The sequence below is a fragment of the Eutrema salsugineum genome, unplaced genomic scaffold (assembly GCF_000478725.1).
Source record: "Eutrema salsugineum unplaced genomic scaffold, Eutsalg1_0 scaffold_22, whole genome shotgun sequence".
Lineage (NCBI taxonomy): Eukaryota > Viridiplantae > Streptophyta > Magnoliopsida > Brassicales > Brassicaceae > Eutrema > Eutrema salsugineum.
The window spans coordinates 510,597-525,508 of record NW_006256812.1 but is presented as its reverse complement, the minus strand read 5'-3'; the positions used below and the strand labels follow the sequence as shown (position 1 = coordinate 525,508).

At 39.3% G+C, this 14,912-nt stretch overlaps 6 protein-coding genes across 6 annotated transcripts; 3 read left to right on the top strand and 3 right to left on the bottom strand.

The window, feature by feature from the left end:
* Positions 1-814: 814 nt before the first annotated feature.
* On the top strand, positions 815-3,032 carry LOC18015626 (probable dolichyl pyrophosphate Glc1Man9GlcNAc2 alpha-1,3-glucosyltransferase). The gene is made up of 4 exons (XM_006397584.2): positions 815-1,544; positions 1,999-2,205; positions 2,294-2,531; positions 2,610-3,032. The coding sequence occupies exons 1-4, from the start codon at positions 819-821 to the stop codon at positions 2,960-2,962; spliced, it is 1,524 nt and encodes a 507-aa protein (XP_006397647.1). The 5' UTR covers positions 815-818; the 3' UTR covers positions 2,963-3,032.
* Positions 3,033-3,187: 155 nt separating this feature from the next.
* Positions 3,188-4,509, top strand: LOC18015625 (10 kDa chaperonin 2, chloroplastic). The gene is made up of 7 exons (XM_006397583.2): positions 3,188-3,351; positions 3,476-3,534; positions 3,630-3,680; positions 3,852-3,917; positions 3,999-4,049; positions 4,142-4,171; positions 4,304-4,509. The coding sequence occupies exons 1-7, from the start codon at positions 3,258-3,260 to the stop codon at positions 4,370-4,372; spliced, it is 420 nt and encodes a 139-aa protein (XP_006397646.1). The 5' UTR covers positions 3,188-3,257; the 3' UTR covers positions 4,373-4,509.
* Positions 4,510-4,539: 30 nt separating this feature from the next.
* LOC18015624 (protein TRIGALACTOSYLDIACYLGLYCEROL 4, chloroplastic) lies at positions 4,540-6,470 on the bottom strand. The gene is made up of 5 exons (XM_006397581.2): positions 6,141-6,470; positions 5,751-6,000; positions 5,298-5,679; positions 4,920-5,203; positions 4,540-4,819 (listed from the first exon to the last, which is right to left on the bottom strand). The coding sequence occupies exons 1-5, from the start codon at positions 6,410-6,412 to the stop codon at positions 4,628-4,630; spliced, it is 1,380 nt and encodes a 459-aa protein (XP_006397644.1). The 5' UTR covers positions 6,413-6,470; the 3' UTR covers positions 4,540-4,627.
* A 448-nt stretch (positions 6,471-6,918) lies between these two features.
* Positions 6,919-8,184, bottom strand: LOC18015623 (acyl carrier protein 1, mitochondrial). Its single transcript, XM_006397580.2, has 2 exons — positions 7,899-8,184; positions 6,919-7,327 (listed from the first exon to the last, which is right to left on the bottom strand). Exons 1-2 carry the CDS (start codon positions 8,097-8,099, stop codon positions 7,151-7,153), a joined length of 378 nt encoding a protein of 125 aa, XP_006397643.1. The 5' UTR covers positions 8,100-8,184; the 3' UTR covers positions 6,919-7,150.
* Positions 8,185-8,363: 179 nt separating this feature from the next.
* LOC18015622 (ras-related protein RABH1b) lies at positions 8,364-10,885 on the top strand. The gene is made up of 6 exons (XM_006397579.2): positions 8,364-8,642; positions 9,214-9,284; positions 9,381-9,469; positions 9,666-9,777; positions 10,148-10,238; positions 10,424-10,885. Exons 1-6 carry the CDS (start codon positions 8,526-8,528, stop codon positions 10,568-10,570), a joined length of 627 nt encoding a protein of 208 aa, XP_006397642.1. The 5' UTR covers positions 8,364-8,525; the 3' UTR covers positions 10,571-10,885.
* A 1,582-nt stretch (positions 10,886-12,467) lies between these two features.
* LOC18015621 lies at positions 12,468-13,852 on the bottom strand. Its single transcript, XM_006397578.2, has one exon. It carries the CDS (start codon positions 13,621-13,623, stop codon positions 12,658-12,660), a length of 966 nt encoding a protein of 321 aa, XP_006397641.1. The 5' UTR covers positions 13,624-13,852; the 3' UTR covers positions 12,468-12,657.
* Positions 13,853-14,912: the final 1,060 nt, after the last annotated feature.

The window sequence follows — 14,912 nt, the reverse complement described above, 5'->3', positions numbered from 1 at the left end:
GCCCAATAATCGACGTCCTTGTCTCTCGGGCCCATGACAGCTGCCCTTGTACCCCGTTTGCCCTACCTTTCTTTTTTCTTAACCCACCTGCCCTTGTCACGTGTGGTGAATCTCGCTCGTGCGCCAGCTAAGCTGGGAGTTTCTGCTACGTGGCGGTTAACTGAAGGTCTTATGATTGCATAGGAATTAATTTCTGTTGTTTTGTTTCTGCGGTTAGGATTTGATCTTAAGGAATCTTTGGATGTAGTCGTTGAATTCATTTTATTGTAAATGATCTCGGCCATAGATCGATTTCAAATGGTCTAACTCTAGGATCTAGCCACTAGCTACCTTATTTTTGGACAGTTGAAAAGGTAGGTAAGAATTATGCACACAACTTAAAAAGCAATTTTATGTTATCTATGGTTTAACCCAAAATAAATCAAATCGCAAAGAAAAAAGTCACTGCTCTAATCAACAAACAAATAATGAAGGAGAAAAATTGGTTTACGTCATTGTAAATTATCAAAACGTACCAAACACTTTATTTTTTAGGCCAAAATGGTAAACTTGACTGAATTGAACCCAGAAAACAAAATGACATTAATTCAAACACATATGTGACTGAGCAGTGAGTTTAAAAACTAGTATTAAAAAAGAAAAACAAAGCAGTTTCATGTCCTATATATAACCAATTGCATTGTGCCATGTGTACAACTCCACGTAAAACTAAATACTATTTACATTTTAGTATGGGCCGTATGGTGGCCCAGTTTAGGCCCATATTATTGAGTTCTGTAATTAACTTTCCCAAATATTTTCAGTCTATCGGTGCCGAGATGGATCGCCGGGGGAGCGGTGACCGGCAGCTTCTGCTATGGTTCTTCGCCGTGGCCACAGCCGTGAAACTCCTTCTCATCCCGTCGTACAGAAGCACTGATTTCGAGGTTCACCGTAACTGGCTAGCTATCACACACTCTCTTCCTCTCTCCAAATGGTACTTCGACGAGACCAGCCCATGGACACTCGATTATCCTCCGTTTTTCGCCTACTTCGAACGTTTCCTATCGGTTTTCGCGGGTCTCGTCGATACAAGGATCGTAGATCTTCAATCAGGACTCGATTACAGTGCCGAATCTGTAATTTACTTCCAACGTATCAGCGTGATCGTCTCCGATCTCTGTCTTCTCTTCGGTCTTTACAGATTGACTCGAAATCTGGAACCGATAAAGCGAAATCTGATCTGCGCATTGGTGATTTGGTCTCCGGGGCTATTGATCGTAGATCACATTCATTTTCAGTATAATGGATTTCTATTGGGTTGGTTGTTGCTTTCGATTTCTTTTCTGCAAGATGGTAGAGATCTGTTGGGTGGGTTTTTGTTCGCCGTTCTTCTATGCTTCAAGCATTTGTTCGCCGTCGCTGCTCCGGTTTATTTCGTTTATCTCCTCAGGCATTATTGCTGGTCCGGTTTAGCTACCGGTTTCCGACGGCTTGTGACTATTGGCGCGGTGGTTGTTGCGGTTTTTGCCGTTGCTTATGGACCATTTATCTACCATGGACAGGTCAGTGTGGTTCTTCTTTCTTAGATCGAAGAAGGTTGTCTTTTTTTATTTTCCTTTCCTGTGTTATTTCTACAATGCTGAGATATATAGCCAGAAATATTCAGGATTCTAGATGAAGATTCTATTGTTCTCGATGTCTAGTAGAATGTAACTCATTTTTATTGTTTAGTTGAGCAAAGAGTTAGAATTTGTTGGAATTTTGGTGTTGGAGAGCTTATCTCATTTGAGGAGCGAGAAAGCAGAAGTACACACTGTCAACTTATTGTCACAGAAACCTCTCTTCCTTGTGACCTCTCCTGATTGCAGAGAAAGCCAATGCCAATGTTTAAATTAACGGACTCTTACCTAATTGAACCACCGAACCTCTGTGTATCAAGTTAAACTTTTCCGATTAGCGTTAGTGAGAAGGCATCTAATGGTGAGGTTTTCTTGTTTTTTCTTGTTGTGTTTGCAGATACAGCAAGTCATAAAGCGAATGTTTCCTTTCGGGAGAGGATTGTGCCATGCATACTGGGCACCTAATTTTTGGGTTTTCTATATAATACTGGACAAAGGGCTTGCCTTTTTACTACGAAAGCTCGGATTCGATATTCAGATTCCTTTCGCTTCTTTCACTGGCGGACTAGTTGGAGAATCGTCGCCTTTTGCAGTTTTCCCTCAGGTACTGTCAATCATCACATTCTTGTCTGCCTTCATCTCCCAAACCTCATGAAAGTTCCGATTGATCTTATCTTCTGGTACAATGACAGATCACACCATTGACAACATTTGCAATGGTATTGCTTGCTATTACTCCTTGTCTCCTCAAGGCCTGGCAAAAACCACAGCCCGGGGTTGTTGCTAGATGGATAGCTTATGCATATACATGCGGTTTTCTCTTTGGATGGCATGTCCATGAGAAAGCATCCCTCCACTTCACCATCCCACTTGCAATCGTTGCGGTACAGAGTCTAGAAGATGCTAAACACTACTTTCTGGTCTCCATAGGTATTATAATAAGCTCATTCATAACCAGAATCAATAATAATGAATCGTTCCATGTACTAATCTGTATTTCTCTTGCAGTTTCTTGTTATTCTCTCTTTCCACTCTTATACGAGCCGCAGGAGTACCCGATCAAGGTTCTGTTGCTGTTACTGCACTCCATGGTGATGTGGCTCGGCTTTGCGGCTCAACACGGGGACGAGAAGGCATTGAAGAAGAAGAAGACTGGTGATATCAAGAGCAAGTTTGGAATTGGATGTTTTGAGAAGAGCTATCTAATGGGTTTGGTAATAGTAGAAACGGTGTCTCAATTCTTGCATCCGTATTTTCTAGGTGACAAATTTGCATTTATGCCTTTAATGTTGATCTCAACGTATTGTGCCGTTGGTATTATGTACTCTTGGATTTGGCAGCTCCGGAGGATCCTGACATAACATATAGATTCTTGTTCTTGTAACTTGAGGTATTTTGTTTTTATACGGTTTTTAAACATACACATACTAACACAGAGTTATTTTTCTCGTTATGAACATGTTAATAGCGCTCTGCTTTGATTTCTCTTTCAAATTGAAAGACGATTGGGTCATATTAATTAGGCCCAAATTGAAAACAACTAATGGGCCGCAGTATTAGCCCAAAATGGAAACATAAGAACCAGCGAGAAACCTCGAGCCGAAATGGTCGTGACGGAGGAAGAAGATCTGCTTCTGCGAAAAACCTTATCTTCCAATGGCTTCCACTTTCGTCTCTCTACCAAAACCCTTCTTTGCTTTTCCAGTCAAAACCATTACTCCTCCTTCAGCTAACAACAAGCTTCTTCTCGGTACTGACAAATCCTAACTTATTACGTTTCTTCCCTTTCGGATAAAAAGCTTCTCTTTGAAGATTTTTTTTTCTCGTGTCTGATTTTTGTTTTTCTTTTTCATTTCAAATTGATGTTCCTGCAGGAAGTCGAAGAGGTTGTCTTCGTATCAACGCGATTTCCACTAAATGGGAACCGACAAAGGTACTGCCTCTCCGTTTTAATTTCATCAAGCTAAAATTTTTCATTTGAATCGTTTGAAGCGGACATTTATGTTTTGTTGATATGATCAATCGCAGGTTGTTCCTCAGGCAGACAGGGTTCTTGTTCGTCTTGAAGAGCTTGCTCAGGTCTCTCTCTTATAGCTCTTTTTATGTCCTGAAATGTAGTTCATGATTACAAAATAGCAGGAAACACACATAGAAATCAAACTAGAAACTTTAGCTGATTTAGCTCGGTTATCGCAATTCAGTTGCCAAATTATTGATTATTTAGATCATTTGGTTGATGCGATTCTGCAGACAACCTCAGGTGGAGTATTGTTGCCTAAAGCAGCTGTGAAGTTTGAGAGGTACCTAACCGGAGAGGTAAGGCATTGCTCCTTATGTTTTGTGTATATGTATCATCTAACTTCAGGATCTTTGAGTATGGTTTTAATCATGTTTCAGGTTGTCTCTGTTGGTTCTGAGGTTGGGCAACAAGTTGGTCCAGGAAAGAAGGTAAGGTTCTTCTTAACTATGAGACATAATCATCACCCATTGTACTTCTGTTAAATGTTCTTCATTTGATTCTCCTTTGCCTGTTTTCACAGGTTCTGTTCTCTGACGTGAGCGCGTATGAGGTTAGTTTAAAACTTATAATTGCTTTGCGTTTTTGACGGTGAAATTAGCTTCTCAACAATGAAATGATCACAGTACTCGTGTGGTTATTTAGGAATTTAGAGAATTGTAACATCTCTGAATTTATTGCTCAGGTCGATTTGGGGACCGGTGCTAGGCATTGCTTTTGTAAAGAGAGCGACTTGTTGGCCCTCGTCGAGTGAGGAATTGAGCGAGATCGGCTTGTTTAATCGAATGATTCTTGAGGATTTTAGATATTTCCTGTAATTTTCAGACAGCATTTCTTGTTTTCTGTCAAATCTTTCGGTTGAATAATATCAATTGAGATCATTTTCAAACATTCTTAGCAAAAGATCTCCATAGAGTGAAATCCAAAAAAAACGCTTCTTGCCATTTTTAGCATCTTCTGATACAAATGTCAAATGGTACATACTAAAAAAATGGAAAGAAGACTAAATTTAAAACTCAAAAACTCGAAGCTCGATCATGCCTTCTTTTCTCTTTGGAGAGTACCAAGCCACGATTTTCCCAGACTCGAGAAGCCTCAAGGAGTAATTCAAACTGTAAATCAGATCTTCCATGCGTGCCCCAAACTTTCCTGCACCTACTTGAAACTGCGAGTCTAGTTTGGCCACAATCGGACCCGCAACCTGCAGAGTTGTTGCAGAAGAAAAAACAGTGACCTTAAAAATTACTTTTTCTATCGACCAAAGACAAAGAGTGTTTTGATCTTCGGACAAAAGCTAATACCTGTTGCTGGAAGATCAGGTTGAGCCTGGGAGACCACAATGTGTCATCTGATTTGTTACCACCTGAAGATCTCCTAATTGCATGGAAGATTCTTTTTGCAAGAGCAGAAGCTGAGGCAATGTCGACACGAGCATCTACTCGTGTTAGATCGCCATACAACTTACTAAAACGCCCTTTTTGGAACGTATAACAAGCAGAGCCAAATACGTCTGCACTTATGGGACTCCGCTTCTTGCCATTAACCAACATGCCTCGGCCAGTAATCCAAGCTGCCAAGCTGCTACCTAGAGTGTGAACATTGGAGAACTCAGAATTCAATTGAAGGTCAACTAAAAGGAAAGAAGACTCCTTTAGGGGAACGGGTTTTCAAGAGAGTACCTATTATTCCTGAAATTGCTGCATGGGGCTCCTTTAGGCGTAAATCATAAGGTAGAAAATAAGGGGTATCCTCTGCTTCTGTGTTGTTTTCTTTCTCTTGCGGCCTCCACAAGTTTCTGTTAGCCTTGTATGAAACAGCAGCCTTGGCGCATAAACCAGGCATCAAAGAAGTAGGAGCATCACCACCACTCTCACCAGCAGCATTCACAGGCTGAGGATTACCCTTGCTTTTGTGTATACCAAACCGGTACCAGAGCCCGGAATCTGGAGCAAGCGATGAGACATCAAAGTTCAATGACTCAGGAACATCCCAGAAACGTCCTTTATGGTCCAAAAATAAATCTGGCCAAGCTGCTTCCACAGTGAGATCATGTTTCTCAAGCTGCTCAGACGAAAGAAATTAGAAATGCTGAAACACTTACAAAGGATCCATCATAAGGTGGAGTTGCTTACCGGATGAACAAACATCAGCTTTTTCCGGAGTCCATCTTTATCGCCAGGCCGTTCAGCGCTCAGCAACAGAGAAGAAGAAGAACCTAGAGCAATCTGAGTCCATAAACCAACTGAGTAAAGGGATTTGTCTACAATGTGTTTTGTAGTTTGCTTGAAAAGTTGGAGATCCCACTCTTCTGCGTTTTTAATATTTGCTTTGATATCAGCAAAGAGCTTCTTTGGTTTAAACTGCCCAACCAATCCTAACCACCTACAATGATCGAAAGTCAAAGTTGAGTTTTTTTTTTTTAATTCAAAGTCTCACTCTCAGCGTTACTTACTCAAACACCAAAATTCAAAGTCATTTCGCCACTACGGTATGTAAAACAGCGGAGAGATTAAGGATTTTACCAGTTGGAAGAGGAAGGACTGAGCAGGAGAGAGTTGAGAGAGAAAGAGCCGAGCCTCTTGTCGGAAGAAGGAGCAAAAGAAGGGATGATTCCGAGAGGAAAGCCTTCGCGGAGAAGAGAGAGCTGCTGAATTCGGTGAGAGCGGCTGGCTCGAGCACCGTCGACGATAAATGGCTCACCGGGAACAGAACGAGCCGTGCCTTCTAGGGTTTGAGGTGAGGAAATGTTATGGTCCCAAAATACTGAATCAATTGCTGAGTTAAGATTCGCCATTTTCTCCGTTTCCTTCTTCTTCTTCTTCTTCCTTATCTCTCCTGTGTACCGAGCTGAGCTGAGAGGCAAAAGGGGTTTAAGCTTTAGCATGGGCCTTTTCAACGTTATGGGCTTCTTCGGTTGTTGTTAAATGGGCCTAATTCCTAACAGAAAAGGCTTCTTTTCATGGCTCGTCACCATCTCCTACGACCGGGTGTATCAGCTGGCGGATGATCCTTTATCGGATTCAATCATCTCATGGAGCAAAAGCAACCAGAGTTTCGTGATTCGATTCTTTCGTGAATCAGGAAAAGCTAATCCGATTCTTTCGAGATATCATTGCAACACGGTCAAAGAATTTATCTGAAGGCTTAACGTTTATGGTTTTAGGTGAAATTAAGGGGTCTGGGCAATGGGAATTCGGTAATAAGACTATTGTGAGAACTCAACCTGAATATGTCAAAGCTGTGATGGAGAGTTGATTTCTTGTATCGAGAATTTAGTGGCTTTGTAATCGAGATGATGCGTTTTGGGGCTTTTTAGACATTGTAATAACTCCAAAAAAAGTGTCAAATTACAAAATATCCAAGCAAAAGGGTTTTAAAGGAAACTGAAACTCCTTAAAAGAGTCACCAGTGCTCTTCAAACAGAACTGAATTTATTTGCATATCCCATCATTCAGTAAAAGAACTTGAGAGAACCTCATTTCAAAATTAAAAAAGGGCAGAGACGAAAGGAGAACCCTTGAGAAGCAATGATTTAGCTTGACATTGGATGATTGTAAACATATTCAATGGCGAGAGAGCAAGAATCGATCTTGTCAGCTTCTTTGTCTGGAATTTCCAGCTTGAATTCCTCTTCAATTGCCATCACTATCTCCACAGTGTCCAAACTATCTAATCCCAGATCTTTTTGGAAATGAACATCAGGAGTTACCTGCCGGATTAGTTGTGTGACAATTCATCAATAAAAATTCTCTCCAATCGAAGAAATCTAGAGAACGAGCTGACACATTTGTATGACTTCACAACAAAAAGGATTCTTTTATCTATCCGAAACATGAATGCAAAATCCATAACATTGACTATAAATCTGAAGCATTACTAGACCACTGAAGAAATCTAGAGAGAGCTGAACATTTTGTATGACTTCACAACAAAAACACGAATGCAAAATCCTGCTTACTTGAACATTTTATATCATTCAAACTCATGGCAGAAACAGCAAATCTGAAGCAGTAGCAACTTACTAGAACAATGACATCAAAAATCCTAAATTTTTAAGATTCCATAGGTTGTAAATTTTCAATAGAGAAATGAGAATGAATCAAAAGCTACGACAGACTTTCCATTGACAGAGATTAGAGCCAAACAAACTGATTTCGTTCCAATAGTGTGGAAAACAAAAGATATGAACCACGAATTGATCCAAATATATTGCAGGTCTAATCCGAGTCTGAATATTGAGCTAAATCAGGTGTAAAATTTTTTAGGAAGATAGAACTGACCTTAGCGGGATCGACTTTGGGGAAGCTCTTGACAACATCAAGAACTCTATCGACGACATCCTGCTTGCTGAGATGATCATCGTGCGAAGAAAATGAACGGATCGAAGCAAGGAACCCAATTTGAGACTGATTCGATCCTGTCACTGATAGGCTTTGCACCGGAACCCTCAAGTGACGAAGAATTGCAGTTCTCAGCGCCATTTCCGTCTCTTCGAGCTTGAGATTTAGGGATTTGATGAGACACGGAGGTGTGAAGAATGCGAAAGGTTCAGGTCATACGAGAAAGCACGTTCTTGTCACGTGCCCGTTACTATAAGCCCAGCTCAAGTCCCTTCGTGGGCCTTCATATAGTTTGTAATGGAGCCCAATAATATTTTGTAAAATTTTATAATCTGCATCCAACTTCCTTATATTGTAGATTATACCCAATAGTTTCTACCTTCACATGAATGACCCATTTTGTTTCCTCGAATAGACATCAGCTTACGAATAATAAACACACTAATACAGTAATTGCAATTGCAGAGGCACAGAGCGACGGGATCTCTCCGGCATATATTGGAAACTCTTCACAGCGAGATCTCGACGTATCTCAGATCCGTTAGGCTAGTTTGATCTTGAGGAATCATGGCTCCGGTCTCGGCACTCGCCAAGTATAAGCTGGTGTTTTTGGGAGATCAATCCGTCGGAAAGACGAGTATCATCACTCGATTCATGTACGACAAATTCGACAACACTTACCAGGTGATTCATTTTCCCGATCTAGGTGTTATCTTGACGATGCACGATGTTGGATGGTTTTTCGGAGATTGTAGTCGGGAAAATTCCGGGTTTGGTTGATATTGAGATCCATCTTCGGGATTTTGTGTTTACTGTTAGAAGTTCTGATTCATCTTCCTGATTTCGCGTTCGATTCTGTGTAGTTATGTGTGATCTGATTTGTAGATCATGTTTAATGCATGGGACGTAGCAATCAGCAGAATGATCATGTGCGATCTCCTTTAACCCCGTAATTTTGGCTTGTAATCACTGTCGATTGCTATTCATATTCGAGAATTCAGTATCTTCGAAGATCGTAGTAACGCGAGCGAAATTTGATTATTTTTTCCGAAGGTGTTTCCATGATCTGTTATCATTGTTTATCTAATCGAAGTTATTCTCGAATGATGAATGAAAGCATCTGATCTTGATTTGTGGATGTGATGATTACGTTTAAGCTCCTAATAGTAACTGAACCATGCTTGCTTATCATCATTATACCCAATGTTCTTCCTTTTGTCGGTAGTTTATGTGGTTTCATTTCATGTATTTTCAGGCGACAATTGGCATTGATTTTCTATCAAAGACAATGTACCTTGAAGATCGAACTGTCAGACTGCAGCTGTGGTAAGAATTGGAACCTCAATTAATTTTTGAACACTGAGGAATAACATTGCAGATCATGATTTGATAATTAACATTGAGAGCCGAGACATATGACAGGGATACAGCAGGGCAAGAGAGATTCAGGAGTCTTATTCCGAGCTATATCAGGGATTCATCTGTTGCTGTTATTGTGTATGATGTTGCGAGTATGTGGACCACTGCTTTTTTCTCTGCTTTCTAATTTTTTCAAACATATGCATACTTTCCCATACTTGCGATGTTGCGGCTGTGATATTCAGTAACCTTATGCGTAAATTGCGTTTCGATTTCCTAGTTATCCCGATCCATCAAAATTTGGCATTGTGAAACTTGAACATTATTTGATTTCCATTTGACATATAGGCAGGCAATCCTTCTTGAACACGACTAAATGGATCGATGAAGTTAGGACAGAGCGTGGTAGTGATGTCATAGTTGTGCTTGTGGGAAACAAAACTGACCTTGTTGACAAAAGGTAATAATGATCTACTATCTCTTCCTGTACATTTTCTTGCTAAACGCTGGTGTGCAATATAAGCATTTGAGACTGAAAATTTGGCAGTAATCCTCCTTGTTTAAACATGGTCAAGTTTGCTAAGTATGTTTCCATGAAGAATGCGTGTCTTTTGTACTAAAGTACTAACCATTGTTAAATCACGTCTTACTTTTCGGATGGGATTGAGTATGTTCCCAAACGACCCAACACAATAATAAATGGAAAATCATTTGGTGCTCAACTGCATATAATCAAAGGGTTTCTTTATGGTCAACACGCTTGACACTTAATGGTGTTTACTGTTTGTTACTGGCAATGGGGCCTTCCTAATAAATTGTTTGTTTCTCAGGCAAGTGTCAATAGAGGAAGCAGAAGCCAAGGCTCGTGAGCTTAATGTAATGTTTATCGAAACCAGTGCCAAAGCAGGCTTCAACATAAAGGTTACTAAGATCTTCTCTTCACATATATCTGAGAATTTATTGGACAACAAAGAAAACTCGTGTCTACATTCACCTAAACCTGAACATTGTTTAGACCCATCAATAGTTGGTTAACCTAGACTTTTATAACCGACCTGCTGATTAATAAAGAGTAAAGACTAATTAGTTTAACATTATTTTGCTAGGCGCTTTTCCGCAAGATAGCAGCAGCTTTGCCCGGAATGGAAACACTGTCTTCGACAAAGCAAGAGGATATGGTTGATGTCAATCTCAAGTCTTCTAATGCAAATGCATCTTCGGCTCAGCAGCAATCAGGAGGATGCTCTTGTTAAAATTGGCAACAACCACAACAAATTGATATGGAACAAAACACACACAAAAGAAGTCCTCGAGCCTCCGCATAATCAGATCCGTTACTATCTACCATCTGTAAAATTTTTGCCTGCTTTATCTTTCTTTTCATCAGATTGTTTTAAAAGGAAGAGGCTTTGTTTTTAGTTTATGGTTTGTCCTTAACTCTAAACTTTTGTGGTCTTTGGAGTTTCAAATGTTCTGCATTAGTACTTTTGTTTGCTCTTTTTTATTAAACAACTATAAAATTGTGATTTTGCCCGTCTTTGAATTGAATTATATATTTGAGAGCTATGCAAAAAACATGTGTAGACAGGTGAAAAGAAAAAGAGGCATAGAATTGTTTTTTCTTATGATCCGCACAACGTAACAGAGAATTAAGTTCGAACACATGTCTTTTGGTCAGACCACATTAATGAGCTAATTAAATTCAAAGTCTCGCTGTTCCCAGGTATTTCCCCGGTTCCATAAGTTTTTTCGTCCCGAACCCGAAAAAATTAAGTATTTTTCTTGTTTAATAGCTCTGGTGGCCTAATGCAGTCGGAAAGATGGTTGGGCCTAATTTTGTATTATTCCAAACTATGTCTATACACGGCAATTATTTTTCTTTCCTTGTCGATTTATGATTTGTACTAATTGGAATTTCTGACGAAGTTCATAGCAGAATAATAGCGTTAATTAAATGACTTAAATTTGGCTGGTTATACCCCAAAAATAATAACTAACATTTTTGTTTTCAGGGTCAACGTATTTTGTTCACAAGTGGACGAGAATTTACGTCTAGTGAATAACATGTTATTTCAATAATTTTGTGAAGTTATTACTGACGCGTAGTTTTAGAAGAAGAGAAACAGAATCTTGTACGATTGTTTTTCTTTCGTTCCACCTGAGACTTAATCGTAACCTGTTAAAACTGAGTATTTATCTAATGACAATTCATATTTAAGATATCTAGCAAATTGCCCATACTACAGAATTCAACAATTGTAGTTTATTTGTTATTTTCCAACTCCTAAAACACAATAATGGCTATAATTAAAGAGACCCCCTCAAAAAAAAAACAGAATGAGTAACTTGAAATCAATGAAGAAGTAGGTGAGAGGAGATGGTAGAGCCACGAAAGACTATTTTCCCCTCAAACTCACTCATTAAATGCCAACTTCCCTTTTATGACCGTTGATGGTGTAAGAAAGATGACGAAATATCAAATTACAATTAAACCCATAGATTGATAAAGAGTGTATATATATATTCATTCACGGCTATGGACCCACCGAATTTAAATCTAATTGGACCCAACTCGTATCTCAATTTTTATTAAACTCATAGTCTTTAGTCTTTTTTTTTTGGTGCTAATACTTTTTTTTTTTTTTTTTTTTTTTTGGTGCTAATACATGGTCTTAGTCTTTACTCTTTTAAAACCTTTGAAACTCTCTAAGATGGTACTTGGATCTTTAAAAAAGTCGTCATCTCTCGTCGAAATTGGATACCTATGTGGCTATGTTATGGATCTATTCTTAGCTTTCCTTTTATAAGTTTGATGTGTCTAGTGATACTAGGATTTCTGAATGGTTAATTTTGACTTTTCCATGTCTAGGAGAAGTGAGGAAGTGTTTTTAAAAATGGTAAGACTTTGCTTTCTCGATCAAGGGAAACACAAGGGTATGTATCACAATTATTACCCACAAAGCATTGGTTTTGGATTGAATTGAAAATTGAAAACTACCATAATAATTGCAATATTTTACAATTCTGACATGACCTAGTCATAGGTTTCTTCTTCTTCTTCTACATATCTGTCGTTTAGATTTGTACACCCAAAAAATTCTATCAAGTAAAAAAAAAAAAGCACGACATTGTTCGTCTAATCTCCTAAATAAATAAAAACAAACATATGCCCCTTCAATATACAATGTGACCAACATTATAATTTAACAAAACCAAAAACGAAAATTATCACTCTTTATCTGTTGGTATAGTAAAGCCACCATATAACTTTCATATGAATCTTGTGAGGGGTATTTTAGGTACTTTCGTATAGAACGGTCAGATGCTGACCCAAAAAAAATCAACGGCGGTGATCAACTCTTCCTAAATCGACAAGCTTCTTAGACCGGTTTGCGCAAAAAGACGCCGCCGTAGAAATGTGAGGCTTCGCCGGAGATTTCAGCTCACCGGAATATCCAAAATCCGGCGGAAATTTCCCTTTCCAGTTAGAAGAACAGTTAGGTTTAGCTCTCACTAGCGGACTCAAGCAGAAAGCCATCCCTGACACGCTCCTCCCTATCCCAATCGTCGCCGTCTTTCTCCTTCCCGGAGTTCCCATCGCCGGCGTTCTTCTCGCTCTCCCAGGAGATTCCTCGACGGATTCACGGTCGTAATCATTCGCCGCCGTATCTCCCGCCGGCGACATTCCTCTGCAATACCTATGTCTAGGTCGGTGTTGATGATGGTGATTGGATTCGGATGCGATCAAATCCTCGATGTAGCAATTAGTGTTGGTCGATTGTTTTTTCGATCGAACGGAGAGAACTTTCGATAGCCACGACCGTGACGACGAAGACGACGACGGTGAAAACGTAGACGCGTCGCAGGAATCGCGAGTTGAGAATTTCGTGCGCGAATCGTAATCCTCAGATCTCGTCCTGAAGAAGCTAGAGAACCGGGATAAACCGCTCCGTTTCTTCTTAAACGATCGACCGGATTCGAAGACTTTTTCCGATGACGATGATCCTCCTCCGCCGTAAGATTGATCCGTGTTGGAGCCAACCTGCGGCGTGGCGAAGAAGCGGCTATTAGACGAAGCTAAAGAGTCTCCTCCTCCGGCGTCGGATTTTCTTGGAGCAACATAAGGAGAAACAGAGCGAGGAAAAATCAGAGGAGGAGGAGAAATCCGCGAATGACGATGATGATCGTTATCGTCGTTTTCAGACGCGGCGGTTGAAGCGGCCAGAGAAAAGAGGCGTTCACGGAGACAAGAAGCGCAGACGCCGACTCTGCTACTGAAATCAGCTGTATGCCTCTTACACCTCATCGGAAAAAAAAATGAAAAAAACAAAATTACTCTGCAAGAGAAAATTAGAATTCTGAGAATTAGAAGAAGAAGAAGGAGAAGGTCTATTGAATTAAAAAAAGGATATTTTGTCTTCTTCTGACTCGGAGGTTTCTCTTTTAGAGAGAGTGAGGATCTATTGAGAAGAGAATCGCCGGAGTAAATGGAAATTTTCAGATTTGGTTCAAGAAGAAATAGAAAATACAATTTTAAGTAATAAAGGCTTGACACGTTAGCGTTTGGTTAAGAATTAAAAACCAATGTTTTTGCAAATGATGATGGATTATACTTATGGTTTAAGATAATCATCCATTTTTTATTAACGTCACTATAGTTATTTTTGTTGGGTGTGCTTGTAGTGGGAAGATGAACATTTCATAGTTTTGATGATTCCTATTGTCGTTGACATTGCTTTTTATTATTGTCAAAACATACATCACTTAATCACAAAATGGGCTATGTAATGATTAGCTTATTACTTAGAAAAAACTTTTTAAAAACTAAACGTCCTCTTAAATTGACTGATTAAAACCAATATTAAAACGGATTAGACTAAACCGTACTTAGGATATCGTTTGTCAACGCTATCTGAACGATTCGTGGACATTCCATGGAAAACTACCAAACAAAGTTATTGGTGGTTTCCTTTTATTTTGAACCAACACGTTTTAAATTTGTAAACAAATCATATATAGTCTATGTGCGTTGCTATTTTGAAATATTTATGGTAGAACTATGCTGAATAATAATATGATTGCGTAATGCAATGAAATCCAATCCACATTTACATGGAAAGTAATCCACTGTCGTTGAACTATTTGAAAAAAACAATCATGGAATAAATTTTGTAGTGGTGATTGTGGAAGAGGAACAAAAACAAAAATACAATAATAATAATTTATTGAATGTATATACATTTTATAAAAGGGAGAAGACAAGCATGTGACGGCAACAAAAAAGATGGGGGCTCGTGGATGGCGGAAGCCGACAAGTGTTAGGTGATAGAAGACGTCGTCGTTTTATGTATCCCACACGCTTGTTCGTCCGTTTCTTCTTGGGTTAGTCACGTGGCCTTGGACCCTTCACTTCAGGCCTTGCTCTCTTCGTTTTTAATAGGCCACTGAGCTTTTTTAATTGGGCCCACATCTATTTACCCTATTTTTTCGTTTAATTTGGTTGACTTAGCAAGGTCCAAAACAAACAAGAATGCGCTTAAATTTTATACCAAATTTTTGATTTTTTTATAGACAATACAGAGATACAAGGAAGAA